At 41.5% G+C, this 21,150-nt stretch overlaps 1 protein-coding gene across 1 annotated transcript in view; it reads right to left on the bottom strand.

Moving 5' to 3' along the window:
• Positions 1 to 18,598, bottom strand: part of FAM107B (family with sequence similarity 107 member B) — a gene marked incomplete at its 5' end in the record, with an annotated part of 200,593 nt that extends 181,995 nt beyond the window's left edge. The window contains one exon of the mRNA XM_080716995.1: positions 18,197 to 18,598. Coding sequence (XP_080573121.1) covers positions 18,197 to 18,598 — 402 coding nt within the window. The remainder of the gene's footprint in view (positions 1 to 18,196) is intronic.
• Positions 18,599 to 21,150: the final 2,552 nt, after the last annotated feature.

Genomic DNA, 21,150 nt, shown 5'->3' with positions numbered 1-21,150 from the left:
TTTTCATTGTTCCAAAATAAGGATAATAGTTTTCATGATTCTAGGACTGTATTGGAAAAACAAGTACTGATACAGAACGTATTTATTTTGGGGGATTTGATATGGATTCTTTAGTTTTGTTTGTTTTTTTTCTTTCTTTTTCCTCCTGGCCCTGTGGTACAGGGGATTGAACCTACGGTGTTCTATCACTAAATAACACTTATAGCCCTTTTTAATTTTTTTTTTTTGAAACAGGGTCTCACTAAGTTTCAGAGGACCTCACAAAGTAGCTAAGCCTGGCCTCAAACCTCTGATCCTCCTGTCTCAGCATCCCAAGTACTGAGTTGTATGGGCCACCACACCTGGCTAAAAATATATTTAAAAAATAATATGTGTATATATAATATATATTTGGTGGTATTGGGGATTGAACCCAGGGACATGGTATCTCTGAACTATACCCCTAGCTCTATTTTATTTTAATTTTAATTTTGAAACAGGATCTCACTAAGTTGGTGAGGCTGGCCTCAAACCTGTGATTTTCCTGTCTCAGCCTCCCAAGTACTGCGATTACAAGTGCGCTCCACCATGCCCAACTGAAAAATAATATTATTAAGCGCCTCCTATGTGACATAGTTCTAGGGGCTAATTTAAGAAGTGAAAAGAAGTGAACAGTTCGTGCCCTCGGGTTCCTCTCAGTCTACTGGAGTGCAGGACACATAACAGTGTAGTTTAGGACGTGCTTTAGTTGAAATAAGAAACCAGTGCTCATCAGGCCCAGGAGAGGGCACCAAACAGGAAGTGGATATTGCAGACAGTATCAGTAAATGGTGGCGGAGAAAGGACGGAGGGTTGCACTGTGAGCAGGAATTGCCAAACGGTGGGGGGCCAGGGGGAAGGGAAGAAGCTCAGCGCCCTGGCTGGGGTGATTGTCTTACAGCCACCAAGGGAACCAGGTGTAGCTTGAAGCCAACGTTGCAGAAGGCACAGCGGAGATCAGAAGACGCACGTGTTCTGTGGCTTCATTGGACTACCAAATCTACCACCCTATTGCAGGGCTTGGACTCTTCTTACTTGACAGAATATAATTGTACATATTTATGGGGTACGGTGTGGCCACTTCAATTCATGTATACAATCACGATAATTAGCATTTCTGTCTCCTTAAACATCCATCTTTATTTTGTGCTGGGAGTCTGTTTAGTGAGAGAACGTGTCTGGATATTGTTTCAGCTGGAGTAAGCTCTTGTTTCTTGCAGCTGAAGCAGGCTGAGCGAACACAGAGGAGGTGTGGTTGAATCTGAGATGTCTGTGGGACCACCTGGCGATTTCCCAAGAATAGGTGGACTTGGATCATACTTGTTAGAACAATATTTAGCTATTTTAAACTACTTTAGTGTGAACCTATGAGTAGCTATCTCCAAATGACATTAGAGGCACCGAAGCGACTCCTCAGCGTGGTCACAGACCAGGTTCCTTCTCACCCTCTGCCGTCATCTTTACAGTGTTGACTTTTTTAAACTTCTCTTCATTTTATTTATTTTACTTTTGTGTACTTTTTTTTTTGTGTGGTACTGGGGTTCCTGAAAACCCTTCTACCTCCGGGATACATTCCCAGACCTATTTTTATTTTGAAACAGGATCTCTTAAGCCAGCGCGGCTGGCTTCGAACCTGCACGATCCTCCTGTCTCCGCCTCCCAAGCATGAGGATTACAAGTGTGCGCCACCACGCCCGACTACTTTTGTGTAATTTTATTGGTGCATTGCATACATCATATCAAGGTTCGTTGTGATAGAAACACAGGTGCACACAGCGCCCGGTGTTTCCCCCACATCCCAGCCCGTTCCCTCTCCCTCCCCAGTCACAGCACAGAGTTGGTACTGGTAGCTCTGAACAGTACGTGGGATTGTTTGAACCTCGCCTTCCCCTCTCCCCTGCCCTGCACGTTTCTCTCCACTCTTTTCCTGGTCTCTCTCCTCACTTGTCTGAAGTCCCTTCCATTTCTCAGTTTCTCTCTGGCTTCCACATGTGGAAGTAAGCACGTGACCCCTCGCTTGCTGAGACTGGCTAATCTCACTTAGGATAATACTCTCCATAGTCCCATCCATTTTCCTGAAAATGACATAAGTTTGTTCTTCATTATGGCTGAATAAAATTCCATTGTGTGAATACACCACGTTTTCTTTATCCATCTGTTGATAGACACCTAGACTGCCCTTGGGTTCATAGTTTGGCTAGTGTGAAAAAAAGTGAGTCTTCACTTATATGGAAGCTTCTGGTCTCAGGTCCACAGATGGTTTTAGCAGCGTAAAACATCCCATCCTCGCCCAACAGTGTCTGAAGGCCAAATTCTAGTGCCATTTCCCTGACTTCCTTCCTGGAAGCCAAGAAAGTTGCAGAGTCTACACTCATGGGTGGTTAGGGCATCACTGAAGGACCCTTATTATGGTGGCCCAATCATGAATTAGCACAAGAGATTAAGGGGGAAATATTTTCATTTGAGAAACAAATGGTTCGAAGGACGCGACTGACAGCATCTTTGCCTTCGCAAAATGAAGTTCATGAATACGGCAAGATCAGGATTCTGCCTCCTGTGTGGTGGCATCGTGGATCTTGTATTTCATTTGGTCCTTGACCCACTTTTTTTTTCTTTCTTGGTGGTACTGGGTTCCTGGAAGCCCTTCTACCTCCGGGCTACACTCCCAGACCTATTTTCATACTTTTTTATTTGGAAATAGGGTCTCTTAAGCCAGCGTGGCTGGCTTTGAACCTGCGCGATCCTCCTGTCTCAGCCTCCCAAGCGCGGGGATTACAAGCGTGCGCCACCATACCCGGATTGACCCACTTTTAACATAGCACTTCTTTACCTCTTTACCCCATTTGACTAGAGAAATTGATAATTTTGCCATTAGATTGTCATTATATTCCTCTGTATTATATTATTATAATCATTAGTACGATATGCCAGGGATTGAACCCAAGAGCATTCTACCTCTGAGACATACCCCCAGTCGTGTGTGTGTGTGTGTGTGTGTGTGTGTGTGTGTGTGTGTGTGTATGTGTGGTACTGGGGACTGAGTTCAGGGCATTCTGTCTCTGAGCTACACACTCAGAACTTTTTATTTTCTTGTTTTGAAACAGGGCCTTGCTAGATTGCTGAGAGTCCTGCTGTTTGCTGAGGCTTTTCTCAAACCTGTGATCTTCCTGTCTCCTCCTCCCATGTACTGGATTACAGGTGTGCACCACCATGCCCAGATCCTTCATATTATTTTATTCATGCAAGGAGCTACTATTTAAAAGGACAGAAGCTGGGGACTTCTAGTGGGCAGAATCAGGGACTATGATTCTTTTCGTGCCGGTTTACCAACAGATGTTAGCACTTGTAGCAGAATTTATGTGAGACTTTATTTATCATAACATACCACCAGGGATCAAGCTGTCAGTGGACAAACTTGTAGCTCCCACACGCCTCTAATTGCTGGAGGCTAGCAGTACTTACTGGACAATTTGAACGGTCAAAATAACTCAGGTCACTCTGTAACACCACTTTGCCAAGTTACTTCTCTCTATAGAGACTCCACTACCAACCACCCATGTCAGATGCATTCTGGCAAAAATTCAAACAAAAGGACTGTCCTTCCTGAGGTCAGACCTCCAAAGCCCTTGGAAAAGGCTGGACATGAAAGCCCCCGGTGACAGCTGTCACCTCACTCTGTACCAAGGTCTATTCCATTTTTCCTGTTTCATGTCTTCCTCAAAGCATCCACTTTAATCATAAAAAAAAATTTCCAGATAAAAGAGGGCCGATTACTGATCAAGGGTATGCACTGATGCCCCATTCCAAAGTTTCTTTACAGCCAGACATGGTGGCACCTGTCTGTATTCCAGTATTTGGGAGCCTGAGACAGAAAGTTCACAGGTTTGAGGCTAGCCTCAGCAACTTTCATGAGGCCTTGTTTCAAAATAAAAAATAAAATAGGGCTGAAGATATAGCTAAGAGGTAGAATGCTCCTGGGTTCCATTCCCAGTACAAAAAATTATTTTCTTACATAAGAATATACTTTTATTTAGCTATGTATACAATTGGTCCCCATGCCCACAGGCTGTGCATCTGTGGATTCAGTTAACCACGGGTCAAAAATACTCAGAAAAAAGGCAACTGTTTGTGTTGGATGTGGTGACACTGCTGTAATTCCAGTACTTGGGAGGCTGAGACAAAGGATCGCCATTTCAAGACCAGACAAGGCAATTTGGTGATACTCTCAATACCTTAAAGAGGCTGGGAGGGCTGGGAGGGTGTGGTTCAAAATCAGAATGCCCCTGGGTTCAATCCCTAGTAACACAAAAGAAAAAAGCAACTTTCTGTACTGAATTTGTGCATACACTCTTTTGTCCATTATTCCCTAAGCAATATGGTATAAAAACTACTGTCAAAAAATTATTGCCATAGCATTTACATTTTATTCTGTAGTATAAGTATTCTAACGACTATTTATAATATACATAAGAATTTTATCAGTTATATGCAAATACCATGTCATCTTATATTAGGGGCTTGGAGGTCTGTGGATTTTGGTATCTTTGTGGGGGCCTGGAAGCCAACCTCCTGGGTACCAAGGGTCAGCTGCACAGGATCTTTGTCATACTCTCTATTCACATCTGGCACATGGCCAGCAACTCCCTACATCCACTGCTTCCTCTCTTCCCCCTTTGAGTTGGCGTACAAGCAAGCAACTTAACAAAAGGGATAACCTAGCATCAACTCGAATTACAAGTTATCTATAAAATATTTGAACTTTTTCAAGACCATGCCTTATTTCCTACAAAAAATAAAACCTTTACATTTTAAAGTCTGCCTATCATTTAAAAGTTGCAGTGCATTTATTACAATAATAAATTATATGAACTACATCTTACTGCCCTTTTTATTGAGATTCGATGCTTTAATTTACATGACCTGACTTTTCCCAGGCAGGTGGCTCATTTGGAGGAAAATTTCTCCTCTCCCATAGACAATCACATCTTCCCTATGTGCTTGAGTTCTCACAGTTGCCTGGGCTGGCATTTTCCACTTAACTGAATGTGGTATACACACCAACCAACTTTCCAGAACAAGACTATAAACACCTCCCCTCCCGCAGGCTTCCCTTTCCTCCAATTGCCACACATTTCCAACCCCGTTCCTTCCCTGGTGTGGAATTATAAAACCAAGTATGTCAACCTCATACTGGAAAAAGTGCTAACTGGATGAGTTATATTTTCTTTGGAAAGAGGGACAGTGAGTGGAAAACCAACAGTTCAGATCAGGTTAACCAAGTCCTTGGCTGGAAAAAAACTCTCTAATTTCCTATGATTGATATAGCACGTTCATTCAGCCAGCCCCTGTGGTTCCTGGAGCATAAGAAAAGTTGGTTTTCAGCATACCCAGCAAGTGGGATTAACTCTTGGAAACTGAAATATGACTGCACGTTGGACAAGCAAGAGAACAGAAACTGGAACCAAACAGAGAGATGCATGGTTTGGGGGGAAATGGGTCCTGTAAGTTAGTGGGAATCTCCTTGCTCCTTGGTAGACACTCAAAGCCACTGCCTGTGTGTGTAGCTCAAGGCCACTGCTGTAAACAACACAAACCCTGCTCTTTTATTCCCTATCTGCAAAATTTGAGGCCAAAGAAACAAACAAAACAACAACAACAAAAAAAAAAACAATGCATGCTATATTTTCTCTGTTGAGCTAGAAACAGGTGTTGCTCAAAAAGGGACAAAAGAAGACAGACCTCTTCCTTTTTCTACTTCTCTCCCTTAAATGCTTCAGTCCATGCTTAGAGCTTATTGCCATTTATAATCAGATCATTTATAATCGGATCATAAAAAGCATATCTTGCTTGAAAATGGTGCTTTAAATTTTGAGCAAACTGTGCACTCTTCTAGTATTCCTTAGTTTGGGGTATATATGCCCTTCAGCTCTAAATTGTCTGGAAATTTTGCATTTTTGCCCTCCTCTGCAGCCTTCTATGGATACTGTCCAACAGCCCAAACTGTACAATGTAAGTGTTCATGGTTTTATGAGGGCTATTCATTTTATTTCATTCTAAAAGGAGCCAAGAAACCATATGTCTCTCTTTTCCTGTTGAGCTGCAACTGAATATCCAGATTGGAAAATTCCTGAGTCTACAGGTATAGCACGCACTATCATGCCACTGTGTTTAACTAACCTTCTGAAAGTAGAAACCTGGCATGAAAATTAGCCAGGCTTAAAGGGAATGAGATAGGATTCTCACTAACTCATTCAAATATTCTCTTTGGGGAAGGAGGAAAAAAATAATGGTTTTGCTCAGGAACAGAAAAAAGGAACTAGAAAACTAACCTCTGATTGCATGGATCTATAATTTCTTTTCTATTTTTTGAAAAGTTTACATCAAATCATCTGTTCAGCAAAGAGCTTCACTTGTAAGGTATTTTGTTTTCATAGGTATCCTGGAATTCAATTGTCTTCTATTGAGGCCCATAGGAAAAGGGAGAAAAAAAATTCCATTGTTAAAACAAAATGCAAGGAAATTTGTACCAGAGAATAGGTGTGCAGCTCAGCAGAGCTGCCCTTAGTAATGCCATTCTATGAGGTGGGAGTGATGGATGATTATGTATAAGTCTATAATAGCTTGTAAGGAGCACTGCTATCTAAAAAAGTACCCCCAAGACTTGAGATCAAGGCAACTCTAAGACACTGAACACAAACTTCAGTATGTTAAATTAGCCCAGTTGCCTATAGAGGTGACATCTCCAATAGCTGTTCTAATACTATGTATCCAAGGAGTCTCAAACAGCAAATTCCAACTAACATGGCCTTCATGCAGGTTTAGGAGAACATGGTTAGGATCTGATTCTAACCAAGGAAATTAAAACTTTAATAATCAGACAATCCCAGATGTTAACAAAAATTGTGTCAAGAGAAGAGAAAAGATTGGATTAGAGGCTAGAAAAAATAGGAATTATTTAGTTATTTGTAGCTATTTAGTTATTTGTAGCATGGGTTCTTCATCCAAAGAAGTCATTCTCTGAGATGTTGACTTGAGCTCCTTGGGCTGCTGGAAGGGTTTTTCTGAGAATGGATATGTACCATATTCTTAACCTCATGCAGTCTAGTTTCCCCATCAAGAAGAATAGTAAGAGGTGGTAATAGAGAGATAACCTAGGGTCCACTGTGATGACATGGATTGTACTCTGAAAGAAACGGAAAACCAATGAAGCTTTTTAAGCAGAGAAGAGTATTATGCAAAACTAAATCCTAAAAGGATTAGGAGAATTGAATGAGCTAATCCAGGTAAAAGCTTCACATCATGCCTTGTCTAGATGAATGATAATTTTGACTGTGATTGCCATATTTGTTGATTCTATTAAAGTAGATTATTTTTTATGGTGTGGGGGATGGAACCCAGGGACTTTTCTACCTCCAGGCTATACTCCCAGACCTATTTTATACTTTATTTGGAAACAGGGTCTCACTAGGTTGCTGAGAGCCTCACTAAGTAGCTGAGGCTGGCTTTGAACCTGTGTGATCCTCCTATCTCAGCCTCCCAAGTGCTGGGATTACACACGTGTGCCAACATGCCCAGCTCCTAAAGTAGATTTTTACCATAATTGCATCTGGAAGATACAGAAAATAAGAATGGTCCTATAAATAGTAAGAAGATTGGGTCAGGAGTCAAATGCTTCCCACATAAAAGAGCCTTGGTTCATATGGCTTCACTGGTGAATTACCAAACATGTTAAGAAGAATTACCACCCATCCTTCTCAAACTCTTCCAAAGAATAGAAGAGTAAGAAGCGCTTCCTAATTTATTTCATGAGGCCAGCATTACCTGATACCGGTGTCAGACAAAGTTATTACAATAAAATGAAGCTGCAGACCAATATCCTTGGTGATTATCAATGTAAAAGCCCCTAAAAATACTACCAAATAGAATTTCAAAACATCTTAAAAAAGATTATACTGTAACCTAATGGGGTTTGCTCCTGGAATACAGGGATGGTTCAACATAGAAAAAAACTAATATAATATACCTTTTTTCTTCTTCTTCTTCTTTTTCTTCTTCTTTTTTTTTTTTTTTTTGGTGGTACTGGGGTTCCTGGAAACCCTTCACCTCCATGCTACACTCCCAGACCCATTTTATATTTTTATTTGGAAACAGGGTCTCTTAAGCCAGCCAGGCTGGCTACGAACCTGCGTGATCCTCCTGTCTCCGCCTCCCAAGCGCGGGGATTACAAGCGTGCGCCACCACATGCGGAGTAATGTACCATTTTAACAAAGTAAAGGAACACACACACACACACACACACACACTCATCATCATCATCATCATTTTAATGCAGGAAGAAACACATTCAACAAAACCCAACAGACTTTCATCATATAAATATTTGACAAACTAGAAATAGAATAACATTTCCTCAGCATAATAAAATCCATATGTGAAAAACCCCAGCTAACATCATAGTCAATGCAGAAGACAAAGGATTTCACTCTAAAATCATGAACAAAACACGGATGCTCAGTCATACCACTCTCACTCAACATGGTATTGGAATTCCAGCCCTCCAGAGCAATTAGGCAAGAAAAATAAAGAACATTCAAATTGGAAATAAGATGTAAAAGTATCTGTTTGTAGATGGTGCAATCTTATACATAGAAAACGCAAAAGATTATGCACATACTAAAAGCAAAAAAGAATAGAACTAATAAATGAACCCAACAAAACTTGGAACATAGAACCTATACACAAAAAACAATTGCATTTCTATACTCTAACAATGAACAGTCCAAAAAGTAAATTAAGGAAACAAAAGAAGTGTACACTGAAAACTATAAAATGTTGCTAAAAGAAATTAAAGATGCAAATAAATGGAAAGACAAAAATTTCATGCTCATGGATTAGAAGACTTAATATTGCTAACATGCCAATATTTAATGTAATTCCTATCAAAATCTCAATGATGGTTTTGCAGAAATAAAAAAATTCATCCTAAAGTCCATACAGAATTTCAAGGAACCCCATATAATCAAAATAATCTTGGAACATAAAAACAAAGATCTCACTAGTCCATATTTCAAAATATACAACAAAGCTAAAATAATCAAATGAGTGTGATACTGGCATCAAGACAGACAAACAGACCAAGGGAAATAAAACTTTACATATATGTCCAAATGATTCCTAACAATGATTTCAAGACTATTCAATGGGGAAAGAAGAAGTTTTCAACAAATGGCGCTGTAAAATTTAATATCCACATGCAAAAAAAAGTGTGGTAGGACCTTTAACTTATGCTGTATATAAACATTAACTCAAAATGGATCAAAGACCCAAATGTAGAAGTTCAAATTATAAAATTCTTAAAAGAAAGCACAGAAGAAAATCTCCATTACTTGAAATGGCTGCTTCTTGAGTTTGGCAGCAAAAGCAAAGATAACAAAGGAAAAAAGATAAATTGAACTCAATCAAAATGAAAAACTTTTATGCATCTAAGGATACTGCCAACAAAGTGAAAAGTAGCTCATGGGCCAGATGTGGTGGCACCTATCTGTAATCCCAGTACCCTGGAAGCTGAGACAGGAGGATCACAGGTTCAAGGCCAGCCTTAGCAATTTGGTGATACCTTTTAACACATAGGCACAGGTAAAAACTTTCTCAACAAGACCCCGTAGGCACAAGAAACTAAAAGGTGGATCAATACATGAGATTGCATTAAACTGAAGAGCTTCTGTAAAGCAAAGGAAACTATCAAGAACCTCAACAGAGAGCCAACAGAATGGGAAAAGATTTTTGCCACCTACTCCTCTGATAGAGGACTAATATCTAGAATATACAGGGAACTCAATAACTCAGCACTAAGTATCTACCCAAAAGAATGAAAACCAAACTATCAAACTAATGCATGTGTATCTAAGTTCATAGCTGCACAATTCACAATTGCCAAACAAGGGAACCAGCCAAGATGTCCATCAACAGATGAATGGATTACAAAACTATGGGATATGTACGCAATGGAATTTCACTCAGCCATAAAGAAGAACTCAATTACATCATTTACAGGGAAATGAATGGAACTGGAGGACATTATGCTAAGTGAGATTAGTCAGTCACAAAAAAAATAAGAAATCAGATGCTCTCCCTAATATGAGGAAGCTAGGGATAAAATGGGTCATAGGAGGAACTCTAGATGAAGAAGGAAATACTACGGATGAATTCAACTCTATAGGGTCAGTTTTGTAATGTAAGAACACTTATACCTTACTAAAATTATACTCGGGCTGTTAGTAATTGTTCATTTCTAACATTTTTGTTATGCAATATGCTATTTTAATGGCTAAGTTCTCATGAGTCTCACCCCCAGCATGGTGAATGTTATAGATGAGCAAATAAGGCAACCTAACTGAGGCGATGGGAAGGGGAAAGAGCGAAATTCCCTAATGCACATGATGTACATTAACAAACATCAAAGTCAATCACTACCAACATGAGGAGGAGGGAGGGGAGGGGAATGGGGAGGAAATTGGGTAAGGACTAATTGGGTGATGTGTGCATGTATGCCTCCACCATCTTGTACTCCATTAAGATGCATGACTACAATGCACCAATAATTTTTTTTAAGTTTAAAAAATTAAAAATTTAAAAAAGGGATGGGGGTATAGCTCAATTCTCAGTACTGAACACAAAATAATTACCAGGGTGTAGATCTAGTACTACACTAGCTAGTCTTAGTGTACAATCCCCATTACAAAAGAAGAGAAAAGAAACTCATGATGGATAGGAGAAAATATTTGCAAATCATGTATGGGATAAAAGATTAACATCCAGAATACATTTTTTAGAAAAGCTTCTGCAATTCAACCACAGAAAACAACTTGATCTAAAAATCGGAAAAGGATTTGAATAGATATTTCTCAGTTGAAGATATACAGATGTCCAATAAGCACATGAAAAGATACTTAACATCATTAATCATTAGGAAATACAAATTAAAACCACAATTGAGATACCACTTCACCTCCCCTTGGATGGCTGCATCAAAAGCAAATAAATCCCAGAAAAAACACACCTGCTGGCATGGACTTGGAGCACTATACATCATCAGTGGAAACGGAAAGTGGTGCAGCCACTCTAGCAACCATATGTCGGTTCCAAAGAATTACAAAATGATCTCATAATTTCACTTCGAGGTATAAATGCAAAAGAATTGACAACAGGGTCTTGAAGAGAATGTACACACCCATGCTTACAGCAGCATTATCCACAATAAAGGTAAAACTGTTGATAGCAGACATGCACACTGCTCCTGGTGTCACTATCAACATGGTTTACACTATGATGTGAAACTATAAGGCACCAATAAAAATATACTAAGAAAGAAAAGGTAGAAATGGCCCAATTGTACCCAATTGGTGAAAAGGTGAACAAGATGTGGTATCTATGTCCAATGAAACATTAAGCAATCTTAAAAGGAAGGAAAGTTCTGTAACCCAGATGTACTTCAAGAACATTATGCTAAGTGAAATAAGCCAGACAAAAAAAAGGGATAAATGCTGTATGATGGCACTTACTTATATACGCGATCCCTAGAGCACTAAGTTCACAGAGATAGAAAGTAGGATGTTGGTTGCCAGGAGCTGATGAGAAGGGGACGTGATAAATTACTGTTCATCAAGTCTTAGTTGGAGAAGATACAAAAATTCTGGAGATGGATTATTGTGGTAGCTGCACAAAAATGTGAATATACTTAATGTCGCAAAACTATACATTTTTAAATAGCTGAAATGGTAACATATACGCTGTTTATTTTACTGCAATGAAAATACAAATATTTCTCCTTCCTCTGGATCCACGCTTGCAAGTAAATTTTGTTATTATCATTTCTTTTCACTTGTCATTTTCTAAAGGGGAAAATACATGGCTCAGTTGACCTAACTCTGCCAGTTACTTCTTTGTTTTTTGTTTTTCTGTTTCTTTTTTTATACATACTTCTATTGGTGCATTGTAGCTTCACACCATAATGTAGTTCAGAGCAATAGTGACATCTATGCACACAGCACTCGGTGAGCTTCCCCTCCTCCCCCTCTTCCCTATACATGTTGAGATTGGCGTTGGTGGCTCACATACGGATGCAATGCCAGCGGAACTCCATCGTTTGTAATCCTTCCTCCCACCACCACCCTCCCCTAGACCACCCCTCTCTCCACTGGAGTTCCTCCTTCAGCACCTGAAGTCCCTCTGATATCCCAGTTACTTCCCAGCTTCCACCTCTGAGAGAAAACGTGATGCTCGCTCCCTGACAGGCTATCTCACTTAACATGATGTTCTCCAGGTGCGTCTGTTTTCCCGCAAGTGACATGATTTTGTCCTTTACTGCTGAGTGGACATCCATTGTGTGTATCTCCCATCATTTGTGATCCATTCGTCTGTTGAGGGACACCTAGGTTGGTTCCATAATTTGGCTGTCATGAATTGTGCTGCTATGAGCGTGGATATGCATGTTTTGCTATAATATTCTGATTTCAGCTTCTTTGGAAAGACACCCAGGAGTGGTATGGCTGGATCATATGGTGGGTCCATTCTCAATTTCCTGAGGACTCTCTACACTGGTCTCCAGAGTGGCCGCACTAATTCACAATCCCACCAATGGCATATGAGAGTCAGTGGCCGTTACGTCTTAAATCTTACAACTAAATGGCATTCTGATTTACACATCATGCTCTTGTGTATCAAGAGACTATCTCCTAGAGAAAGTTGGCTGGCAAACATGACTCTTTTCTACTCTTTTCTCTATTCTGAGGCTCTGAATCTATAAGTCATGACCTCCTGAGACTGTGAATCTTCATCCAAGCCACCATGTGAATGCCAGGATGGTTTGGGTACCAGTTCTTTGGTTCCAAAATGCAATGCAAGCCAGGCGTGGTGGCGCACACTTGTAATCCCAGCATTTGAGAGGCTGAGACCAGAGGATCGCGGTTCGCGGGACAGCCTCAGCTACTTAGTGAGGCCCTCTGCAACTCAGTGATACCCGGTTTCAAAATAAAGAATAAAAAATAGGGAAAGGGGTGTATCTCAGAGGTAGAATGCCCCTGGGTTCCATCCCCAGGCCCGCCAAAAAAAGAGAAAAAGAACGCAATGCAGTTATCAACCTCAGAATAGGCCCTACTTACCTTCATTCTTATATAATTTTGTGAAATGGACTCTGTTAAATACAGGCAGGCATGATTTCCCTAACAATAATTCTCTTCTTATGTTGTGATGGCTATTCTCAGTCAGAACAAGGGCTAGGGGGGGAAAAAAAAAACTTACATCTGTAATGGAAAGACTTTTTCAAACTACCAACCTACTCTGAAGCCCTTAGCTGGTTGTCTGAACTGTGCCTTTCTCAGTCTGCCTAGGGTATTGAGACCAAGAAGAAGTAGCACCAAGCACCAAGCACCATACAACTAGGAAGGAAGCATAGTGGATCCAATGGACAACTTTAAAAGAATAAAGTCAGCCGGGCGTGGTGGCGCACGCTTGTAATCCCTGCGCTTGGGAGGCTGAGACAGGAGGACCGCACAGGTTCGAAGCCAGCCTCAGCTACTTAGTGAGGCTCTCGGCAACTTAATGAGACCCTGTTTCCAAATAAAATATAAAAATAGGTCTGGAAGTACAGCCCGGGGGTAGAAAGCCTCTGGGTTCCACCCCAGTATCACACACACAAAAAAATAATAATAATAAAATCTAAAACCTCCAACTATTCCAGTCTCCCCTGTCCTCCCAAACCCGGGCTAGAGCACCTCCCTGAGCTTGTTAGGCACCCTGTACTGCCCCAGGGCTCACACTGACCCCACACAGAGGAAGAGCACAATAACTGTTGGCCAAAAAATAAGCAGCAGTCCTCAATTACAAGCAGTTTCACTTGTAAGACCACTTAGGAAGGGGGGAAATTGTAATTTTAAGGTTATCAGCAATCATAAGGCATATTCTAAAATAGAATTGTTATCATCTTGATTTTAGGCATGGAACAGGAGAAATATGAGTACAGAAAGGTCAAAGACTATTTATCACTTTTTTGTGGTACTAGGGATTAAAATCAGTGGCATTCTACCTCTAAGCCATACCCCCAGCCTAGGAATAATAACAATAATTAATAATGATAATGATAATAATAATAATAATGTATTAGTTATTATTATTATTCTGGTTTTGTTTTTGAAACAGGGTCTCACTAAGTTGCTAAGTTGCTGAAACTGGCTTTGAACCTGTGATCCTCCTGTCTCAGCCTCCTAAGTCCTGGGATTACAGAAGGAAGCCACCTTGCCCAGTTCAGTTTTCAAATATAGATGCATGTACTGCCATAAACACGGATGTGCGTGTATCACTGTAATATTCTGATGTCAGTTTTTTTTTAAAGATACCCAGGAGTGGTATGGCTGGATTGTATGGTGGGTCACCTATATTTACACAAAACAGAACCTTCCATTTGATTTTAGTTCACTGGGCTTCATCAATTCCAGTTTTCCTCCAAGATCAGATGTTGTTTCAGATTTAAAAGAACCACTTTCTTGTCTGAATACCAGGTAACTAAAGACAGATATGGGCACTTGTCCCCATTTCTTAACTATAATTATGTTCTGAGGCTGTACTTTAAAAAACAAGTACTGTTTGTGGCCTCTAGCAAGGCAGTTTAGATGAAAAAGTTCAGTGCATCCAAAGGGGAAATATTTTGCCACCAGGCAAGTTTGCAGTGCAAGCAGCCCATCCATCATCTGCTATGGAGAAATGTGCTGTCACAAAGGTAATGAAAAGTCTGGGCAGTTCTATGGCACTTTTAATCAGAAGATCTCAAAGCAATCCTTCACACTGTCACCAAGAAAGCTTGGTCACTGGCAGAGTACAAAATGGAAAGATATTCCATGGTGTTATACACCATGACCGTATGATAGAAAAAGGCTAAGCAAATTAATAAAAACCAAGTAATTATATACCTTTATTCATTTACAAATAAATATATACACATACACACCTATGCATGGAATTTAAGTAAATATATACACATACACACTTATGCATGGAATTTAAGTAAATATATACACATACACACCTATGCATGTAATTTGTTTGATTGCCTATCAAGTGAAATCATGCCAGGCATGGTGGTACACTTCTATAATCACAGTACTGGGGAGGCTGAAACAGGAAGATCACAGGTTTGAGAACAGTTTCAGAAACATAGCAACCTAGCAAGAATCTGATTCAAAACAAATTTAAAAGGGGGGGGGCAGGGATATCGCTCAGAGATAGAATGTCCCTGGGTTCTATTCCCAGAACCACACAATTAGTCAGTAGTAGAAGTGCATAGTATTTCAGAAGATGGACTTTGTAATCACAGAACTGGGCTCCAGCCCTGCCTCGGCTATTTCTTCGCTCTGTGGGCTAGGGCAAGTGTCAGCATCCTTCTGTGTACACTGGACCTAAAGTTAGATGAGACGCCACATAAGGACTTAGAAGAATGGCTGGCAGGCTGCAGGTGTGCTGTACAGGTGCGGGCATCTGAAATAGAATAGATGCCCGCATGCCTTGGTGGGAATGCTTTCTGATCACACGCTTGGCCCTTCATTTTGTAGTTTTTCTTTCATCACGCCCAGCCTGGTCGCACTTTCCTCCCCAAACCCACAGTCAACCACCATATTTACTATCCTGTAGGGTCCCTTCTTTTGGCCACTTTTCCCATGTTCTTGCTGATGTGTGTGTGTGTGTGTGTGTGTGTGTGTGTGTGTGTGTGTTCAATGGGGATTGAACTCTACCTCTGAGCTGCACCACCAGCTCTTTTTTATTTACTTTTTGTTTGGAAACAGGGACTCACTAAGTTGCTGAAATCTCACTATATTGTTGAGGCTGTCCTCAAACCTTCGCTCCTCCTGACTCAGTCTCCCAAGGACTCCAATTACAAACATGTACTGCCATGCTCGGTTTTTGTTCTTTGTTTTTGTTTTTTAAAACAGGATCTCACTAAGTTGCTGAGGCTGGCCTTGAACCTGTGATTCTCCTGTCTTGGTCTCCCAAGTACTGGGATTACAGGCATGTGCCACTATAACTAGTCCTACTGGTCTTTTTATGACAATTCCTAGGTCTAGATTATTGGAATGGCCTTTCAGCTCCAGGCTTCCTAACTCAAATTCATCCTGTACACCTCACCTATTTATTTCCCCACAATGAAACCCCATATATGACATTTCTCTGCTCAAACTTCTCAAAGCATCCCGCTGCTGCTAATTTAATGTTTCACCACATCATTCAAGACATCCCACTTTTGGCCCTAATCCACCTTGCCAGGTGTTTCTCCAACTTGTAGCCTCATCTTTAGCCAATCTGATACACCTAGTCCTGTATTACATTTGATTCCTCTTCATCAATAGTCTTGTTCTTATGATTTCCTTTAAGGCGATGCCCTTCTTTCCTCTCTGCCTTTAAAAATCCCACGCTGTCTTCTAGAACCACTCCCCCACTCCCAGCCAATCCCAACCTCCTTCTAGACCACTCCCCCCCCAGCCAATCCCATACCTCCTTCTAGACCACTCTCCTCTCCAGCTCATCCCATACCTCCTTCTAGACCACTCTCCCTCCCAGCCAATCCCATACCTCCTTCTAGACCACTCTCCCCTCCAGCCCATCCCATACCTCCTTCTAGACCACTCTCCCGTCCAACCAATCCCACACCTCCTTTTACATCACTCTCCCCTCCAGCCTAGCTATGTGGACCCTCATGTCTGTGCCTCTCTTGTGACCCACATTTAACGTTGCTCTTGGGCTGCTCCCAACTTAAGGCCTATCTCACACCTGTCATCTACCCATGCCTTTGCTCTAAGTGAACAGTAAATATTCATGTCACCTCCATGGTGCTTTATTGGTTCTGTTTGAATACACATATTTACCTTGAACCCCCATGTCACATAAGCCACCAATACAGAGAGATAAAATCAAATCGACCCTTTGTCTTTGTTGCTCTACTCAAGCAATAAAGTGGGTGTTGGGTTGCTAGACTTGCTGCATAGCAGGAAGCCCTTCAGCTCATCAAAGCATCATTCGTTTTTTGAACATGCAACAAATATGAACATGGTAATGATGTTTACTCAACTAACTATCGTACCCGTAAAAATGTCTTCATCTGCCTGTGGGTATGCGCTGAAAATTGAGCAAATGCTTTGGCTTTTTTTTTTTTTTTTTTTTTTTTTGTTGTTGGTTGGTTTCGGGTTTCGATTTAATGGTGCTAGAAAAAAATCATAATTATTGCTATAACACAGGATTTGGTGAAATTTGTCTGATTTCAGAACACAAGGATGCAGACAACATCCTTGTCTGAGTTTAATCAATATAAACCTGCAGTGTCAAATGAAACTACCTTTTAAAATTATGTTTTAAACTTACCTTTGCTATATTGCTCAAGAGACCTTTGGAAAATATCCTTCAGAAGGCCCTTCCCCTACACTGCCCCTCCAAATCGAGATCTTTGAAATAATTGCGCAGCTCAGTCCAATCAGAACACTGAACAATTAAAATCCAGCAATACCAAAAAAAAGAAAAAAGTAAATAAACTCAAGATATCGCCTCTTAAGAACAGCATCGTTTTTTCAAGCAACTTCCTCCTCCTGTCTTTAAATCTCAGAAAATGTTCACAGAAACATCCATTTTAAGGGCAATTTTATGAGTTTCTTTTTGCATTGCTCTGTATATAACGGTATCATTTCCGAGTTCTCCCAGACAGCTTCCATGTCATGTGATTCATTTTAAGCAATTTTTAAAGTTCTAAAGTAAAATTTTTCATATAAATAAATGTAGATCAGGTTTTTATTTTTTTTAAGGAAAAAAAATACTTTTCCAGGCTATACTACTCCCAATCTGTTTGGGGACCTACTGACTGCAACGCATGCTAGCCAGTTCATTAAAGGTCAGTTTTAGCCATTGCTAAAGCTTCCGTGTTTATTGGTATCACCTCTTTGCATCTTCTGAGACCCTTCCAAGAATTTCAAAGGCTTTGCACCCTTCCTCTCACTACTGAGAGCCGGCTCAGCCCCTTCCCCGCCATGTCCTCCTCTTACTCAGTAATTTGTCTGAACAGTTTGTTTGCTGGAACATTCCCTAAACCATGGAGCGCTCCCGCACCACCACCCCACCTGTCCGAGAACGGGAGCACGCACTCACCTTTGGCATGTCAATAATCGATGGTCTGGGGATGGAAGTCTGAAAAGCAACTGCCTCGCTGTCTGGCTCCCCACCCAGGGACGCGGGCAAATCCTCGGGGGTCTCAGCGGGCTGGACGGCTGAGTGGTTACTTGAATTCCGATCCGCACAGCCATTGCGCTCCGCCTGGGTGCCGGAATCTCGCCTTTTCTCTTCGGCGCTTGGGTGACTTGGGTGTCTGTCTGCTTTGGCCGTGGGCTGGACATGTATGGCGGAATGGGTATCGATCGCGCTGGACTGATCGAAGGCAGCGTTCTCCCTGGTGTTCCCAAAGCAAGCCAGCAGAGCTGAGCATGGGAAGGGGTGCATGCTTCTGGAAGGAGATTTCAGTCTTTGGGCGAGCCTTGCTCTCCACGTGGACATGGCCTGCAGTGAAACATTGCCAAGTTCAGAGGGGTTCTGAGAAGAAGGTGTCCTGGCAGTAAGAGTTCTGTGCCTTAAGAGGACTCACTAGCTGCTGCCCCTAAATAGAGATGTGAGACCACCTGCTGCGCCCTGCTTATCGCTCAGCAGCCCGCCCCCCTTCTGCAGCGTCCTCCCAGGTGATGTCCGCTCTTCCTTCCCTGGTGTCCTGGGTGCTGGAGAGCGGAGAGGCATGTGGCCGGCTCGGGTTACTCCAGTAGAAGGCAGTGCCCAGTCAATACACAGCTTCAGGTTACCTTGGAGGCATAAAGATAATGTATCCTGATAGGCCTCGCCAGAATAGCGTCATCCTGTGTATCGATATCATCATAACGCCAGCAAAACCTTCTTCAGTTTCCCCCTTCAAATATTTATTCCCCCAAACAAAACAAAAACGACCCGGTTACCTATCGCAAATGAAGACCCCCCCAGAGGGGCCACGACCCTAGCAGCTGTTTCATTATTAAAAACAGGAGCTAGACCTGAGTCTTTCTTTCCTCCGGAGAGATCTATGTTTGGGTCTGATGTCACCAGGACTTTTCTGGGTCTTTCCGGAATCTTCCTCTCCAACAAATTTCCTACTGTCCGGATCCATATTGAGTCTTTGTTATTTTTTTTTTTTAACTACCCAGTCTAAGTTCTTGGTTAGTTTTAAACAAGCCTCCCCAAGAGAATCCACGTTAATAATTAACAACGTGTATTGTGCTATTTTGTGTCAAAGTACTATGTATATGTGGAATTATTATGAATGTTTATATACTGTATATATTGCCTAATTTTTAAGTAAACCCGTTTTGAAGATAGATCTTCTATTTTTCAGCAAATTAATATGTGAATGGTGAAAGAAGTAATAATAAACTATAACAAAAGTCAATTCAAAGCCAAGGTGTTTTTTTTTTTCCTTAGCCAAGTATCTGCTAAGAATGTTATAGGAATATAATACTGTAATGGTTTTCCCATTTATAGGACTTTGGGGTAGAGGTTTCAGAACATATTACCCACTAGAATGTATTCATTTGCTCTCCTAACTTTATGTCAAGATGCGTTCTGAAGCCTAGACAGGTGATATTCATTATGGCAGTAATCTCCATTTTATAGGGGCAGAAAACAATTCTTTGAAATTTCACCTGACTAAGGGAAGGCTATGCTGCTGAGAGGGTCTAGTCAGAAGCCCAAAATCTTTGTAATCTTATCTGGTCTCTCTGAGCATTATTCAGTCAGACAATCATCTTATCCATATAATGGCCAAGTTGGCAATATTGTCCTAAATGGGAAGTCGTATCCATAAAAAGTAAAGGCAGATGCGGCTTAAGAAAGAAAAGTTATGAGTTAGTGGTGCACACCTAAAATCCTAGTCCTTGGGAAGCTGAGACAGGAGGATCACAGGTTACAAGCCAGCAGCAGTGACTTAGAGCCTGTTTCAAAATGAAGAAGAAGAAGAAGAAGAAGAAGAAGAAGAAGAAGAAGAAGAGAGGAGGAGGAGGAGGAGGAGGAGGAGGAGGAGGAGGAGGAGGAGGAGGAGGAGGAGGAGGGAAGGAGGAGGAAGAGAGGACTGGAGATAGAATGCCCCTGTGTTCAATCCCCAGTACCAAAAAAGAAAAAAAAAAAAGAAGAAAAAGTAGAGATAGCATCAAATGTGGGCATTATTTAAATGGGTACCAAAAATTAGGAATAAAATATTAAAAACTGCCATTTATTTCAAGGTCATCCTACAGCAGGCCGTGTGTCAGACTTCCCAGGTGAGTCCAGCTTCCTTTTATACACAGATGCAAGCTTCCAGACCCCTCCCTTGAGGGCAGGAAGTGCCGCTTTACCAGGCTCCCTTGCCCAGCAGCCCTGGGGCCAGCATCTCTGCTTGTCTCTCCTCTCCCTGGCGACCCGCTCATTCGCCACAGGTTCGCTCAGGCTGCTTTCCTCCTGGGTCTTCTCCCCCGCAAGCACACATACAGGCAAGCTGCGGTGTGATGCTTAACCAACTTTTTGAAGACTTTGAGAGAGAACAGGAAGGACTTAAAATCAAGAAAAAAAAATAATTCCTTTGGTTAATTTGAGTGTGTGTGTGCGCATGTGTGGGTAGTGCTAGGGATTGAACCCAGGGGCATTCTACCTCTGAGTTTCACCTCCAGCTCTATTTTATCTTTTTTAATTTGAAGTAGAATCTCACTAAGTTTGCTGAAGGCCTCACTAATTTGCTGAGGCTGGCCCCAAACCTACAGTCCTGTCTCAGCCTCCCAAGTACTGGGATTACAGGTGTGCACCGCCATGCCCGGCTGAAGAAAAAATAATTCTTAAGCCTGGATTCACTCAATTATTTACTTTACTAGGTGCAAGCACTGAGGAGAGCCACAGGGCAGCAGCTGACAATGGAACCTTCAGGTGGCTCTGTCCCCTGGACCATGGGGTAAGAGAGCCCAGAGCCCCTCCACCGTGTCTGCTAGACCTCTCCCATTATCTCCAGGCTTGCGGGGACCACCTGGCCTCCCTCAAGGGGCACACTCAAGAACATGTCAGAA

Source organism: Muscardinus avellanarius (assembly GCF_963383645.1).
Source record: "Muscardinus avellanarius genome assembly, chromosome: 20".
Lineage (NCBI taxonomy): Eukaryota > Metazoa > Chordata > Mammalia > Rodentia > Gliridae > Muscardinus > Muscardinus avellanarius.
Note: the sequence above shows the minus strand (reverse complement) of the source record. Positions and strands in the feature narration are given on the sequence as shown.